At 49.3% G+C, this 15,547-nt stretch overlaps 1 protein-coding gene across 2 annotated transcripts in view; it reads right to left on the reverse strand.

Annotated features, from left to right (window-relative positions):
- Positions 1-15,547, reverse strand: part of col5a1 (procollagen, type V, alpha 1) — a 322,312-nt gene that overhangs the window by 122,191 nt on the left and 184,574 nt on the right. For both annotated transcript variants that reach the window (XM_059638382.1, XM_059638381.1), the window contains exons 10-12: positions 8,838-8,879; positions 8,523-8,585; positions 4,349-4,423 (exon numbers count right to left, since the gene is read on the reverse strand). In XM_059638382.1, the coding sequence (XP_059494365.1) occupies positions 4,349-4,423; positions 8,523-8,585; positions 8,838-8,879 (180 nt within the window). The remainder of the gene's footprint in view (positions 1-4,348; positions 4,424-8,522; positions 8,586-8,837; positions 8,880-15,547) is intronic.

Raw genomic sequence — 15,547 nt, forward strand, 5'->3', positions numbered from 1 at the left:
TGAGACTCTTCTAGAGTTTGTAGGATGCCTGAAAATGATCACCAATGTGTCCACTATTTCTAGGGCACTTCCTTAAGTACTTTGGGATGCAGAACATCAGGCCATGAGGACTTTTCAGGTTGTAATCTCATCAATTTCCCCAATACTGTTTCCTAACTAAGAGAGATTTCCTTCAGTTCCTCCTACATGCATGACCCTCTGTCTCCTAGCATTTTCTGAAAGCTTTTTGAGTCTTCCTTAATGAAGACAGATCAAAAGTATTTGTTCAACTGGTCTGCCATTACTTTGTTGTCCTTTTATGAATTCACCCGATTTTAACTGTAAAGGGACCCTCATTTGTCTTCACCAGCCTTTTTCCCTTTATATATCAATAGAAGATTTCACAGTCAGTTTTTATGTTTTCACCAATCTTACTCTCATATTCTATTTTCCCCTTCTGAATTAAATCTTTTGTCCTCTTCTGAATTTTAAATTTCTCCCAGTCATCAGGTTTGCTGCTTTTTCTGGCCAGTTTATATGCTGCCTCTTTTGCTTTAACACTGTCCCTGATTGCCCTTGTTAACCATGGCTGAGCCATCTTCCCTGTTTTACTCTTATGCAGACAGGGATGTACAGTTGTTGAAGTTCACCAATGTGTTCTTTAAATGTCTGCCACTGCTGATCTGCCATCGGTAGAGGGATCTTTACCCTGTCTCCAACCCCGTGCCATGCCTTCCTGTTGAAACAGGTCCACAGGCTGGTATCCCATCACCAGGTCACATTCTAATTACACAAAAACAGTCCTCAACTCTTGCAATGCCTTCTCAGAGCACCAGTATTTCTGATGCTGTCTGCTTTATCTGTCAGCCAGGGTTCTCCGACTGGACCAGGTTAACAGCCCAAATCAGGGAACTCATATTCTATGAGTCTAGCTGGGTGTCCTGTCACAATCACGACATCCTTCCCCCTCTGTGTCCAAGGACATAAGCAGATCCTTTTTCTTGGAGGGCCTTGGGACAGGTTCCTCAGATCCAGTGCTCAGCATGTAACGCACAGGAGCTCACCTCTTGCACCAGGGGTGCCTCGGTAGAATTACATTCCCTTCTTCTGGCAGAAAAGGCATTGGGGCACCTACATTGACCATGTCCTTCTTTGATTCTGGGCACTTGTCAAACCAGCAGCCTTTTCAGATGTTCTGAGAGGTAGGTCATGTTTTGCTTCATTTATAATTTCACAGTTTGGATATGGTCCACTCGCTTGTAAGGACAGCTGCACTAAGCCAAACTTTATACATCACTGGTCCAGACCTCATGTCGAACACGCCTCTTACCCATGTAGGTCCATTGCCATAATTCTTACACCTTCATCCCATGTACCAACTGTCTCTCTTGCTTGGCAGACCCTTGAGTCTGACATTGGCCTCCCTGATGCTGTTTCACCCTCTCTACCAGGTCCAGGAAGATCAGATTTAACCTTGTGTAGAGTCTTCTCTCCAGGAGCAACTCCGGCAGTGCCATCCCTGCAGTTGCATGTGTGATGGTCCCAGAATCAAACAAGAACATGGTTTCTAGTGAGATTGTAGGCTGTTCCTTCAATCCAGCCTTCAAAGTTTGGACTGCTGTTTCCACTAGGCCATTGGGCAATGGGTGGTATGGAGATGTCCTTATCTGTTGAATCTCATTTGACTTTAGGAAATACATAACGGGTCTCCATTTTCCAGCAGGGAAGTTATGTGTGACCAACACTTCCAGGACTTTGTGTGTTGGAAAAGATGCATGTAGTTTTTCCATCATCATCGCCCTATTTGATGAATGAACTCTATGCATATCTGATCACTTTGAGTGGGTGTTTACAATGACAAAGAACATTGACCCCATGAAAGAACCATGAATGAATAGTCAAATGCAACCAAGTCCAGGGTTTACTCAGCCAAATGTGGTGGAGCTGCTGGTGGTAATTTCAGTCCTTGTTGGCACATTGGCAACTCCCCCACCAACACGACTATGTCTATATCCAGGCCTGGGCACCGGAAATAACATCTCTCCAACATCTTCATTTTGGAGACCCCTGGGTGGCTCTGGTGCAGTCCAGCCAATATCTGGGGGTGACATTTGATGGGACAATCGCACTTGCCCCCCGCAATAATCTGCCGTCCTATGCTGTGATCTGGTCTCTCCGCATCCAAAAGATTTCAGTTCTGGTTTATGACGACCCTTTAATTTCCCACATCACCACCAGCTGTTTCAGTTTTGCCAGGACAGGACCTTTCTCCGTCCAATGAGTGATATTGTCAGCTCTGACTGAGAGTGCATCCGGAAAATTAAAAACCATTATGGGCTCTTCCAATGGCAGTACCACCCAGCTTGCTCTTCCCTGGCCACTACAGGCAATCTAGCCTGGCTAATCCACCTAGCCTGCACATCTTCGAACTGTGGGAGGAAACCAGTGAACCCAGCAGAAACTCACGCAGATACAGGGGGAATGTACAAACCCCATACAGAAAGCTACCCGAGGCTGGAATTAAACCTGACTTCCTGGCACTGTGAGGCAGCAGTGCTAATCACTGAACCAACATGCTGCCATACACTCCTGGATACTGGCATAAGAATTCTCTTACTCCATTTAGGTCTAGTTTTTCTGAGACCGCATACCAGCAGCAACTACAATGCCTTGCCAGCCTGGATCCTGAAGAAAACTTTAACCATTTAGCTGAGGCTTCATTTTGCTTTGGGATTTTGCTGGGAGTTGACCTACAGTTCCTCTGTTCAGGTTATGTCCTGAGTGAGGACATGCAATTGCTTTCACTCAAGTGGAGTTCTCCAAACTCAGATTGGTGAGGATGTCCACTTCCACCGGAATACCGTGCAACTCAGATGCTCCACTTGCTGCATTTTCCAATGATAAAGCCAGTTGTAGTGCCCGTGTGAAGTCCAGTTGGGCTTCAGCTACTAGGTGCTTTTGCATGGTTATATCATTAATCCCACATCCCAAATGTTCTCTCAGCATCTCAATAAGGGTTAAACCAAATTTACATACCATTGCCAGTCATCTTAACCTAGTTAAAATCCTGATAGAGATTCCCCTGGTTCTTGAGTTGCTGAGTAAAAACAATAGTGTATTAGAATTACAGGAGGCTTGGGGTCATAATATTCCTGAACTATGTCCATCAGCATTGAAAGATTTTCATATCTGGTGCCTCAGGAAAAGTAAGGCTCTTAATAACAGAAAAAACTGCAGCTCCACAGGCTGTCAGCAAGATTACCCGTTGTTTTTTGTCTGCCACAATGTTGCATGCCCAGGAATAATAACGCATTCTTTCCACAAACTGGGCCCAATCCTTGATGGCGGGATTGGACAAGTCCACTTCCCAAACAAAGGCATGATGTAAGAAATGCTTACCCCGACTCAAAGAGTTGAAAGTGGGTTTCTTCAGGATTGCGCTTTACTCTCATCGCCAATAGCTCCACACAGACTAGTACACAGTCACCAAGTCACCCTTTATTTACACAGAAACAGTCCTCAACTTTAGCACTGCCTCAGCTCACTGGGTCCACTTTTTATTTGTCATCCCTGGTCTCTCTGATAGGGCCAGACGAACAACCCCAGTCAGGGAACTCCCGTTCTAGCTGGCTGACCTTGTTATAATCACTATATCCCTCCCCGTCTGAGTCCAAGGACATTGGTCAGCCATTTTTCTTGGAGTGCCTCTGAGGGAGTTTTAGCAGGACAGGTTCCTCTGACTTAGTGTTGAAGTGTTTGTGTGGGAGTGTGTGATAGGGGAACAGTGTAGAGAGAGCTTTACTCTATATCTAATCCTGTGCTATCCCTGTCCTGGGGGTATGTGATGGGGGAGCAGTGTTGAGGGAGATTTCCTCTGTATCTAACCACATACTGCCCTGCCCTTGCAGTGTTTGTTGGAATCAGTGTAGAGGGAGCTTTACTCTGTATCTAACTCTGTGCTGTTTCTGTCATGGGAGTGTTTGATATGGACAGTGTTGAGGGCACTTCAATTTCAATTTAAAAGTGTAGAGGGAGCTTCAGTCTGACTTTGGGACATCTGGGCCTGAGTTACTGAGTTGTCGAACAAAAACAAAGTTGCTGGAAAAGCTCAATAGCTCTGGCAGCACCTGTGAGGGAAAAAAACAGAGTTAATGTTTCGGGTCCACTGACCCTTCCTCACCGGACCCGAAACATTAACTCTGATTTTTCCTTCAGAGATGCTGCCAGAGCTACTGAGCTTTTCCAGCAACTTTGTTTTTGTTCCTGATTTACTGCGTCCGCAGTTCTTTCAGTTTTTATTGAGTTGTTAAGTCTGTCATTATCGAGTGAGAGGTTCTGATGGACTATTGAATGCTGTGGCTTTACTTACCGGCAGCATAAGCATGGTCCCAGGGGGTCCAGGTAAGCCATCAGCTCCAGGCAGTCCAGACCGTCCACGGGGTCCCTGGTTGGAAGACAAAACAGAAATTCACAAGGTGTAGCCTTGAGAAACCATGGAGACAGGACAGACTCCTGAAAGGAGGAGGGGGCAGTTTCAAGGATAGGACGGAGCGGGTGGTGGGGCAGTGGGATAAGAGCAGGGGAGGCTATTCACTCCCTTAAGCCTATTCCACCATTCAATGGTAGATCTGTGCCCTCACTCCACATGCCCAATAGTGCCCAACTCCTTAATGCCCTCATCTAAAACATGCAGTAATCCCTGGGGTAAACATGCTCAGTGATGGAGGGAGGCAAGTGCTATTGGTGCAAGTTCAGGGAAAGGAACGAAGTGACAGGGTACAGAGTGGATAGAGTGTGTGCAGGCTCTGGAATTGGCAAGAGGAGAGGTGTTTAAATGAGATAACAAAGTGTGGCGCTGGATGAACACAGCAGGCCAAGCAGCATCTCAGGAGCACAAAAGCTGACGTATCGGGCCTAGACCCTTCGTCAGAGAGGGGGATGGGGAGAGCGAACTGGATAAATAGGGAGACAGGGTAAATAGGGAGAGAGGGGGAGGCGGACTGAAGATGGAGAGAAAACAAGATAGGTAGAGAGAAGAGTGTAGGTGGGGAGGGGATAGGTCAGTCCAGGAAAGATGGACAGGTCAAGGAGGCGGGATGAGGTGGAAGGTAGGAAATGGAGGTGCGGCTTGAGGTGGGAGGAAGGGATGGGTGAGACGAAGAACAGGTTAGGGAAGCAGAGACAGGCTGGGCAGGTTTTGTGATGCATTGGGGGGAGGGGAAGAACTGGGCGCATTTTGGATGCAGTGGGGGAAGGGGAGATTTTGAAGCTTGTGAAGTCCACGTTGATACCATTGGGCTGCAGGGTTCCCAAGCAGAATATGAGTTGCTGTTCCTGCAACCTTCGGGTGGCATCATTGTGGCACTGCAGGAGGCCCATGATGGACATGTCGTCTGAGGAATGGGAGGGGGCGTTGAAATGGTTCGCGAGGTGCGGTTATTTGTTGCGAACCGAGCGGAGGTGTTCTGCAAAGCAGTCCCCAAGCCTCCACTTGGTTTCCCAATGAAGAGGAAGCCACACCAGGTACAATGGATACAATATACCACATTGGCAGATGTGCAGGTGAACATCTGTTTGATATGGAAGGTCATCCTGGGGCCTGGGATTGGGGTGACGGAGGAGGTGTAGGGGCAAGTGTAACACTTCCTGCGGTTGCAGGGGAACGTGCCAGGTGTGGTGGGGTTGGAGGGGAGTGTGGAGCGGACAAAGGAGTCACGGAGAGAGTGGTCTCTCCGAAAGGCAGACAAGGGTGGGGGTGGAAAAATGTCTTGGGTGGTGGGGTCGGATTGTAGATGGCGGAAGTGTCGGAGGATGATGTGTTGTATCCGGATGTTGGTGGGGTGGTATGTGAGGACGAGGGGGATCCTCTGGGGGCGGTTGTGGTGGGGGCAGGGTGTGAGGGATGTGTTGCGGGAAGTGCGGGAGACGTGGTCAAGGGCGTTCTCGACCAATGCGGGGGGAAAGTTGCGGTCCGGGAAGAACGTGGACATCTGGGATGTGCGGGAAGAGGGGATCCATCCCCTATTCCCAATTCCTCCGCCGCATCTGCTCCCAGGATGAGGCATTCCACTCCCGCACATCCCAGATGTCCACGTTCTTCAAGGACCGCAACTTTCTTCCCGCAGTGGTCGAGAATGCCCTTGACTGCATCTTCCGCATTTCCCGCAACACATCCCTCACACCCCGCCCCCGCCACAACCGCCCAAAGAGGACCCCCCTCGTTCTCACACACCACCCCACCAACCTCCAGATACATCGCATCATCCTCCGACACTTCTGCCATCTACAATCCGACCCCACCACCCAGGACATTTTTCCATCCCCACCTTTGTCTGCTTTCCGGAGAGACCACTCTCTTCATGACTCCGTTGTCCACTCCACACTCCCCTCCAACCCCCCCACACCCGGCACCTTCCCCTGCAACCGCAGGAAGTGCTACACTTGCCCCCACACCTCCTCCCTCCCCCCCATCCCAGGCCCCAGGATGACTTTTCATATTAAGCAGATGTTTACCTGCACATCTGCCAGTGTGGTATACTGTATCCATTGTACCTGGTGTGGCTTCCTCTACATTGGGGAAACCAAGTGGAGGCTTGGGACCAGCTTTGCAGAACACCTCCGCTCAGTTCGCAATAAACAACTGCACCTCCCAGTAGCGAACCATTTCAACTCCCCCTCCCATTCTTTAGATGACATGTCCATCATGGGCCTCCTGCAGTGCCACAATGATGCCACCCGAAGGTTGCAGGAACAGCAACTCATATTCCGCTTGGGAACCCTGCAGCCCAATGGTATCAACGTGGGCTTCACAAGCTTCAAAATCTCCCCTTCCCTCACCGCATCCCAAAATGAGCCCAGTTCTTCCCCTCCATGACAAAGCCAGCCCAATCCTGTCTCTGCCTCCCTAACCTGTTCCTCCTCTCACCCACCCCTTCCTCCCACCTCAAGCCGCACCTCCATCTCCTACCTACTAACCTCATCCCCCCCTCCTTGACCTGTCCATCTTTCCTGGACTGACCTATCCACTCCCTACCTCCCCATCTATACTCTCCTCTCTACCTATCTTGTTTTCTCTCCATCTTCGGTCCGCCTCCCCCTCTCTCCCTATTTATTCCAGTTCCCTCTCCCCATCCCCCTCTCTGATGAAGGGTCTAGGCCCGAAACGTCAGCTTTTGTGCTCCTGAGATGCTGCTTGGCCTGCTGTGTTCATCCAGCCTCACATTTTATTATCTTGGATTCTCCAGCATCTGCAGTTCCCATTATCACTGTTTAAATGAGAATCTGGAATTGAGCAGCAGCTGCAATATTAGGGCTTGCCACCAGATGGCAGTGAGAGACCACAGTGAAGCTCGCTTCTCCGCACAAAGCTGAGATGTTTAACCATGAAAAATAAAATGAGTTTTGTCGCGTCCCTTTTACTCATTTTTAAAATAGTACTGCACAAGTTGCCAAGTGGAAAAAGCCAACATTTTCTCCTAATCCAAAGAGAATCTGTAGCTTTAACAACTTCAGAATCTGATGTGTTTGCAGTTTAGGAATTAATAAATGCACCCTCACTGTCTGATGGAGAGCCTACAATTCTCCAAACAGTGTGGCTGCTGTGAGAGGTTAGGGAAATTCTGAGATATAGTATTCTTTGTAGCTTCTCAGGGAATGGGAGGTATGGGAAAGGGAATAGGTGAGACAGACAGATCCTATTCTTGGTAGAAGTACAGAGAATGATGTGGCATGGATAGTGTAGTGCCAGTGTATGGGACATTGCACAGTGCCAGAGCAAATTAACCTTTCAATTTTGGGGTGGTGAGATCAGGTCACATGAAGCTGGTTAGTTTCTCCCAATGTAAACACTCCCTAATATCCTCACCCTGCCACCTCGCCCTATGCTCTACCTGACCTCTGTCCATACCCTCACTGATCTCTCTCTACACCCTAATTCCTCCTTTCTACCCCCTTACTGCTCCTCCCCAAACCTTGACTCCCCTTCCCCACCCCTTCGCTGCCCCCTCCCCACACCCCGACTTCATCTCCCCACCACCTTGCTGACCCGTCCCCACACCCTGACTCCCTCTCCCCACCCACTCACTGATCCCTCCCTGTCCCCCGACTCCGTCTGTCCAACCCCTCACTGCCCCGTCCCCACACCTCGATTCCCTCTGCTCATCCCCTTGCTGCCCCCTCCCGACATCCCGACTCCCTCTCCCCACTCTGCAGCTCTCACACACCCTCCCCCAATTCTGAAACCACTCCCTCCTCCATCCACTGGCGAAGGGCTTGTTGGGGGGGGGGGGGGGGGGCGGGGTGTGTGGGGGTGGGATTTCAGGGATGGGCTGGATTGTTTTGCCAAATTGTTCTGGGTCTCCATTCCAATCTCTGGGCGGTTTTCACAGTCTGGCAGTTTCCCCTGAAATTTTTCGTCTTTGCTCCCAGTCAGAACAAGCTGCAACTCGCAGTTTTAATGACTTGTGGAGTTTTGGAAGGATTCCCACGGATTAATCGCCCTCTTCCTAGTGGCAAATGTACATCATCAAAAAGGCTTCACTCACCCTCAGCCCTGGATCACCGACTGGTCCCGGAGGTCCTGGGGGTCCAGAGCGTCCGGGACTTCCCTGCAGAGAGAGTCACATAAAGACACGTCACATACTTGGAACCCCAGAGTTAGCCCTCCCTGAGTGAGTGAGGGAGGGCAGGTCGAAAGAATACCAAACAATTATTAACCAGAGGACAATTTAAACGTTCTCATTTAAAATTCAAACTCTGCATGTGTTAGTAATTCGAAAAGAATGTACTTATAAATACATTCAGAAAAATACAAAAAATAACCCCAATATGTCCTCGGGGTTTCACAACATGTGACTCACAGATGGTCCTTCTCTTCCCGGGGGCCCTTCGATCAGCATTCCCTAGAACAAAGGAGAAAAAGCACAGAATTATTATCAAACTGTACATTCAGATTGTCCAACACATCAGATGGTCAACGTGGAGCAGGACAGCTGGGGAATGTAAAAGAAAGAGACAGATAAACTTTCACAATCACAAGAGACTGACACTCCTCAATCCCTCTCCCTCACTCTGTCACTCAGTAACCGCTCTCCCCCCCAGCGCCCTGTGGTACTGACTGTATCCCTACTGATGTTAATCCCTCTCCCTCACTCTGTCACTCAGTAACCCCTCTCCCCCCGAGAGCACTGTGTTACTGACTGTATCCCTACTGATGTTAATCCCTCTCCCTCACTCTGTCACTCAGTAACCGCTCTCCCCCCGAGAGCCCTGTGTTACTGACTGTATCCCTACTGATGTTAATCCCTCTCCCTCACTCTGTCACTCAGTAACCCCTCTCCCCCCGAGAGCCCTGTGGTACTGACTGTATCCCTACTGATGTTAATCCCTCTCCCTCACACTGTCACTCAGTAACCCCTCTCCCCCCCAGCGCCCTGTGGTACTGACTGTATCCCTACTGATGTTAATCCCTCTCCCTCACTCTGTCACTCAGTAACCGCTCTCCCCCCGAGAGCCCTGTGTTCCTGACTGTATCCCTACTGATGTTAATCCCTCTCCCTCACACTGTCACTCAGTAACCCCTCTCCCCCCCAGCGCCCTGTGGTACTGACTGTATCCCTACTGATGTTAATCCCTCTCCCTCACACTGTCACTCAGTAACCCCTCTCCCCCCGAGAGCCCTGTGGTACTGACTGTATCCCTACTGATGTTAATCCCTCTCCCTCACACTGTCATTCAGTAACCCCTCTCCCCCCCAGCGCCCTGTGGTACTGACTGTATCCCTACTGATGTTAATCCCTCTCCCTCACTCTGTCACTCAGTAACCCCTCTCCCCCCGAGAGCACTGTGTTACTGACTGTATCCCTACTGATGTTAATCCCTCTCCCTCACACTGTCACTCAGTAACCGCTCTCCCCCCGAGAACCCTGTGTTACTGACTGTATCCCTACTGATGTTAATCCCTCTCCCTCACACTGTCACTCAGTAACCCCTCTCCCCCCGAGAGCCCTGTGGTACTGACTGTATCCCTACTGATGTTAATCCCTCTCCCTCACACTGTCACTCAGTAACCCCTCTCCCCGCCCAGCGCCCTGTGTTACTGAGTGTATCCCTACTGATGTTAATCCCTCTCCCTCACACTGTCACTCAGTAACCCCTCTCCCCGCCCAGCGCCCTGTGGTACTGACTGTATCCCTACTGATGTTAATCCCGCTCCCTCACACTGTCACTCAGTAACCCCTCTCCCCCCCAGGGCCCTGTGTTACTGACTGTATCCCTACTGATGTTAATCCCTCTCCCTCACTCTGTCACTCAGTAACCCCTCTCCACCCCAGAGCCCTGTGGTACTGACTGTATCCCTACTGATGTTAATCCCTCTCCCTCACTCTGTCACTCAGTAACCCCTCTCCCCCCCAGCGCCCTGTGGTACTGACTGTATCCCTACTGATGTTAATCCCTCTCCCTCACTCTGTCACTCAGTAACCCCTCTCCCCCCCAGCGCCCTGTGGTACTGACTGTATCCCTACTGATGTTAATCCCTCTCCCTCACTCTGTCACTCAGTAACCCCTCTCCCCCCCAGAGCCCTGTGGTACTGACTGTATCCCTACTGATGTTAATCCCTCTCCCTCACTCTGTCACTCAGTAACCGCTCTCCCCCCGAGAGCCCTGTGTTACTGACTGTATCCCTACTGATGTTAATCCCTCTCCCTCACACTGTCACTCAGTAACCCCTCTCCCCCCCAGGGCCCTGTGTTACTGACTGTATCCCTACTGATGTTAATCCCTCTCCCTCACACTGTCACTCAGTAACCCCTCTCCCCCCCAGCGCCCTGTGGTACTGACTGTATCCCTACTGATGTTAATCCCTCTCCCTCACACTGTCACTCAGTAACCGCTCTCCCCCCGAGAGCCCTGTGTTCCTGACTGTATCCCTACTGATGTTAATCCCTCTCCCTCACACTGTCACTCAGTAACCCCTCTCCCCCCCAGCGCCCTGTGGTACTGACTGTATCCCTACTGATGTTAATCCCTCTCCCTCACACTGTCACTCAGTAACCCCTCTCCCCCCCAGCGCCCTGTGGTACTGACTGTATCCCTACTGATGTTAATCCCTCTCCCTCACACTGTCACTCAGTAACCCCTCTCCCCCCCAGCGCCCTGTGGTACTGACTGTATCCCTACTGATGTTAATCCCTCTCCCTCACACTGTCACTCAGTAACCGCTCTCCCCGCCCAGGGCGCTGTGGTACTGACTGTATCCCTACTGATGTTAATCCCTCTCCCTCACTCTGTCACTCAGTAACCGCTCTCCCCCCCAGCGCACTGTGTTACTGACTGTATCCCTACTGATGTTCATCCCTCTCCCTCACTCTGTCACTCAGTAACCCCTCTCCCCCCCAGCGCCCTGTGGTACTGACTGTATCCCTACTGATGTTAATCCCTCTCCCTCACTCTGTCACTCAGTAACCCCTCTCCCCCCCCAGGGCCCTGTGTTACTGACTGTATCCCTACTGATGTTAATCCCTCTCCCTCACTCTGTCACTCAGTAACCGCTCTCCCCCCCAGCGCCCTGTGTTACTGACTGTATCCCTACTGATGTTCATCCCTCTCCCTCACTCTGTCACTCAGTAACCCCTCTCCCCCCCAGCGCCCTGTGGTACTGACTGTATCCCTACTGATGTTAATCCCTCTCCCTCACTCTGTCACTCAGTAACCCCTCTCCCCCCCCAGCGCCCTGTGTTACTGACTGTATCCCTACTGATGTTAATCCCTCTCCCTCACTCTGTCACTCAGTAACCCCTCTCCCCCCCAGAGCCCTGTGTTACTGACTGTATCCCTACTGATGTTAATCCCTCTCCCTCACTCTGTCACTCAGTAACCCCTCTCCCCACCACCCCACCCCACCCCTCCAGCGCCCTGTGGTACTGACTGTCTCTCTGCGGATGTTAATCTAACTCCCTCACACTTTCAGGTTTGGGAGTAGGGAGTATCCATTCCTGGGAAAGAGAATCCCAGTACAGTCGCCAAACAATGTCATTTTAAACTTTATGGCAATGTCTTGTCCTGTTTCTTTCAGCGGGGTATATTTTCTTCACGGTTCTATTCTGCAAAACCTCTTTCCTTTGCTGGCTGCCAACATCATTACTGAGCTCTCCCACCCAGTAATGCTCTGCTACAATCACTTCCGCCAGGCAGAAGATACAGCAGCTTGAACACACGCACCAGCAGGTTCAAGTACAGCTTCTTCCTGGCCGTTATTAGACTGATGAATGGTCTGTCTAACTTCAAATGATACTGATTTTGCTAATGTTGATCATGCCAAGTGCACATCCTGTGTGATGTAACCTGTATGCCTCTAAGTTTTTTTCACTCTGTGATCTGGATGTCCTAGCTTACTATGATTTGCCTGCACTGCTCGCAAGCAAACCTTTTCACTGTACTTCGATACACATGACATTAAATCAAATCAAACCAAAGGAGCCCAGGGATGGGGGTAGAACATTCTGAGCTGAACCATCCCAGGTGACGTCAGGAAGCATGTTGCCGGGAACGAGAATTTGGGACTCTTTCTCTCTCTCTTTCCCCAAAGGACTCCAGGTCTCAGGGTCAATTAAAATGATTGAGACTGGGATTGATTGACTGATTGGATTCAGAGATGAACGTGTTCTGGAACCATTGGTTAATGGAGTTAAGGCATCGTCAGCTGCGATCTACTGCAAGTTCAGTTGATGGTTAAGAAACAATCGCATTATTAGTATTCATTTCCAGCAGGCTGGAATACCAGGGCAGGAATGTACTGCTGAGGCTGTATAAGGCACTAGTCAGACTGTGTTTGTAATATGGTGAGCAGTTTAACATCCCGTATCTAAGGAAGGAAGTGCTGGCATCGGAAGGAGTTCAGAGGAGATTTATGCCAAGAACAATCCTGGGGATGAAGGGCTTATCATATTAGAAGTGGTTGAGGTCTCTGACTCATCGAGTCATACACCACAGAAACAGACCTATGGTGCAACTTGTCCATGCCAACCAAATTTCCCAAACTAGACTAGTGCCCACCTGCCTAAGTTTGATTCATATCCCTCTAAACCTTACTTATCCATGTATATGCTCAAATATCTTTTAAATGTTGGAACTATACCTGCATCTACCAATTCCTCTGGCAGCTCATTCCACAAGCAAATCTTCCTCTGTGTGCAAAGAAGTTGCCCCTCTGGTGCCTTTTAAATCTTTTTCCCCTCACATTAAAAATGGTTTTTAGTTTTGAAACACACCCGCCCCAACCTAGGAAAATTACTTTGCTATGTCTCTCATGATTTTACAAACTTCCATAAGGTCACCCTGCAACCTCCTACACTCCAGTGAAAAAACTCCCAGTCTATCCAGCTTCTCCTTATAACTCAAACTCTCCAGTCCTGGCAACATCCTGGTATGTCTTTTCTGAACCCCCTCCAATTTAATAATAACCTTCCTCTAGCAGGGCGACCAGAACTGGACACAGTACTCCAGAAGAGGCCTCACTAACATCCTGCACAGCCGCAACAAGACGTCCCAACACCTGCACTCAAAGGTCTAAGCAACGAACCTAAGTGTGCCACACTGTCCACCTGTGATACAACTTTCAAAGAACCATGTACCTGAACCCCTCAGTCTCTCTATTCTACAACACTATCCATAAGTCCTGCCCTTGTTTGCTTTATCAAAATGCAATACTTCACATTTATCCAATTTAAACTCCATCTGCCACTTCTCCTCCAATCTGAAAAACAACCCTCCATCACCACCCTCTGTCTCCTACTATTAAGCCAATTTTGTATCTAACTGGCAAGGTCTCCCTGAATCCCATGTGATCTAACTTTACCAATTAGTCTACCATGCAGAACCTAGTCAAAGGCTTTACTAAAGTCCATGTAGACAACATCTACCTCTCTGCCCCCATCAATCTTTTTGGTTACATCTTCAAAAAAGGGGTGGCATGGTGGCTCAGTAGTTAGCACTGCTGCCTCACAAAACCAGGGACTCTCGGGCGACTGTCTTTGTGGAGTTTGCACATCCTCCCCGTGTCTGCATAGGTTTCCTCTGGGTGCTCCGGTTTCCTCCCACAGTCCAAAGATGCACAGGCTAGGTGGATCGGCTACGGGAAATGCAGGGTCAGAAGAACAGGGTAGGGGTTGGGTCTGGGTGGGATGCTGTTTGGAGGGTCAGTGTAGACTAAATAGGCCAAATGGCCTCTTTCAAAATTGTCAGGCTTCTATAAACCCAATCAAGTTTGTGAGACATGATTTCTCAAGCACAAATCCATGATGACTATCTCTAATCAGTCCTTGCATTTCCAAATACATGTAGATCCTGTCCCTCAGGATTCCCACCACTAACTCACCCAATATTGCTGTCAGACTCATGGGTCTATAGTTCCTAGGCTTCTTCTTACAGCCTTTCTTAAATAAAGGCATAAAATTAGCCACTGTTCAGTCCTCTGGCATCTCACCCATATACATAGATGGTACAAATATCTCTGGGTGTGTACTCAATGGAGTTTAGAAGGATGGTGACGGGGCGGGGGGTTTGGGAGGGGGTAAATTTTGACTGAAACTTACAGAATATGGAGAGGCCTGGATAGAATGGATGAGGAGAAGAGACTGGGATCTGAGGGCACAGCCTCATAATAAAGGGATGACTCATTAAGACTGAAATGAGGAAGAATTTCTTCAGCCAAAGGGTGGTTAATCTGTGCAACTCATTGCCACAGAGGGCTGTGGAGGCCGAGTCATTGAGTATCTTTAAGAAAGAGATAAATAGGTTCTTGATTGGTAACGGGATCAAGGGTTACAGGGAGAAAGCAGCAGATTGGGGTTGAGAAACATGACAGCCATAATTGAATGGCAATGAGCTGAATGGCCTAATTCTGCTCCCATATCACATGAAATAATGCAAGAGGCTCAAGGGGCTGATTAACCTGCCTCCATTCCCGTATTGCCATGTCCCTTTGTCCGAGTTTCTCCCTGACTCCCAGTTAAAACCTTTGGAGCAGGGGTGACTGAAATCCAGAAACAAACAGTAGTCTGTGAGAAGAGCATTTGGGAATCCAAACAGACCCATCATCTAGAAGTGAATGGCCGATAAGGTGCTATTCTTGTTGTGAAGGTTTCTCCAGGTCTTTTCAGGGAATCCCAACAGAGGAGGGAACTACGTCAGGTGGGTAATACAGATAAAAAGCCTCTAAACCTTTGAGAATTTTGTAGCTTTCAAGATGGAACAAGATCCTGCAGCATGTTTGATGATCTGAGAAAAGTTTGTCTTCATTGCTGTGCCTGAATGAGCAGGAAGTGCCAGAGGAACAGCAAAAAGTCCACACCTTTAGCTGTCTGTATCATTTCTCCATTTCTTCACCTGAATTCTGGAACCCTTTAACCTCCCTCACCTTTTGTAAATCCATGGCCATCCACTTCTCCTCTCCCCCTCTGGTTCTTTTCCCAATTCCCTTCAATCTACGTCCCTCTGGTCACTGACCCTACTGCCCCTGGAAACAGTTTCCCTCATTAATTCGATCAAAACTTTTGTGTTCCTGTCAGC

The sequence above is a fragment of the Stegostoma tigrinum genome, chromosome 29 (assembly GCF_030684315.1).
Source record: "Stegostoma tigrinum isolate sSteTig4 chromosome 29, sSteTig4.hap1, whole genome shotgun sequence".
NCBI lineage: Eukaryota > Metazoa > Chordata > Chondrichthyes > Orectolobiformes > Stegostomatidae > Stegostoma > Stegostoma tigrinum.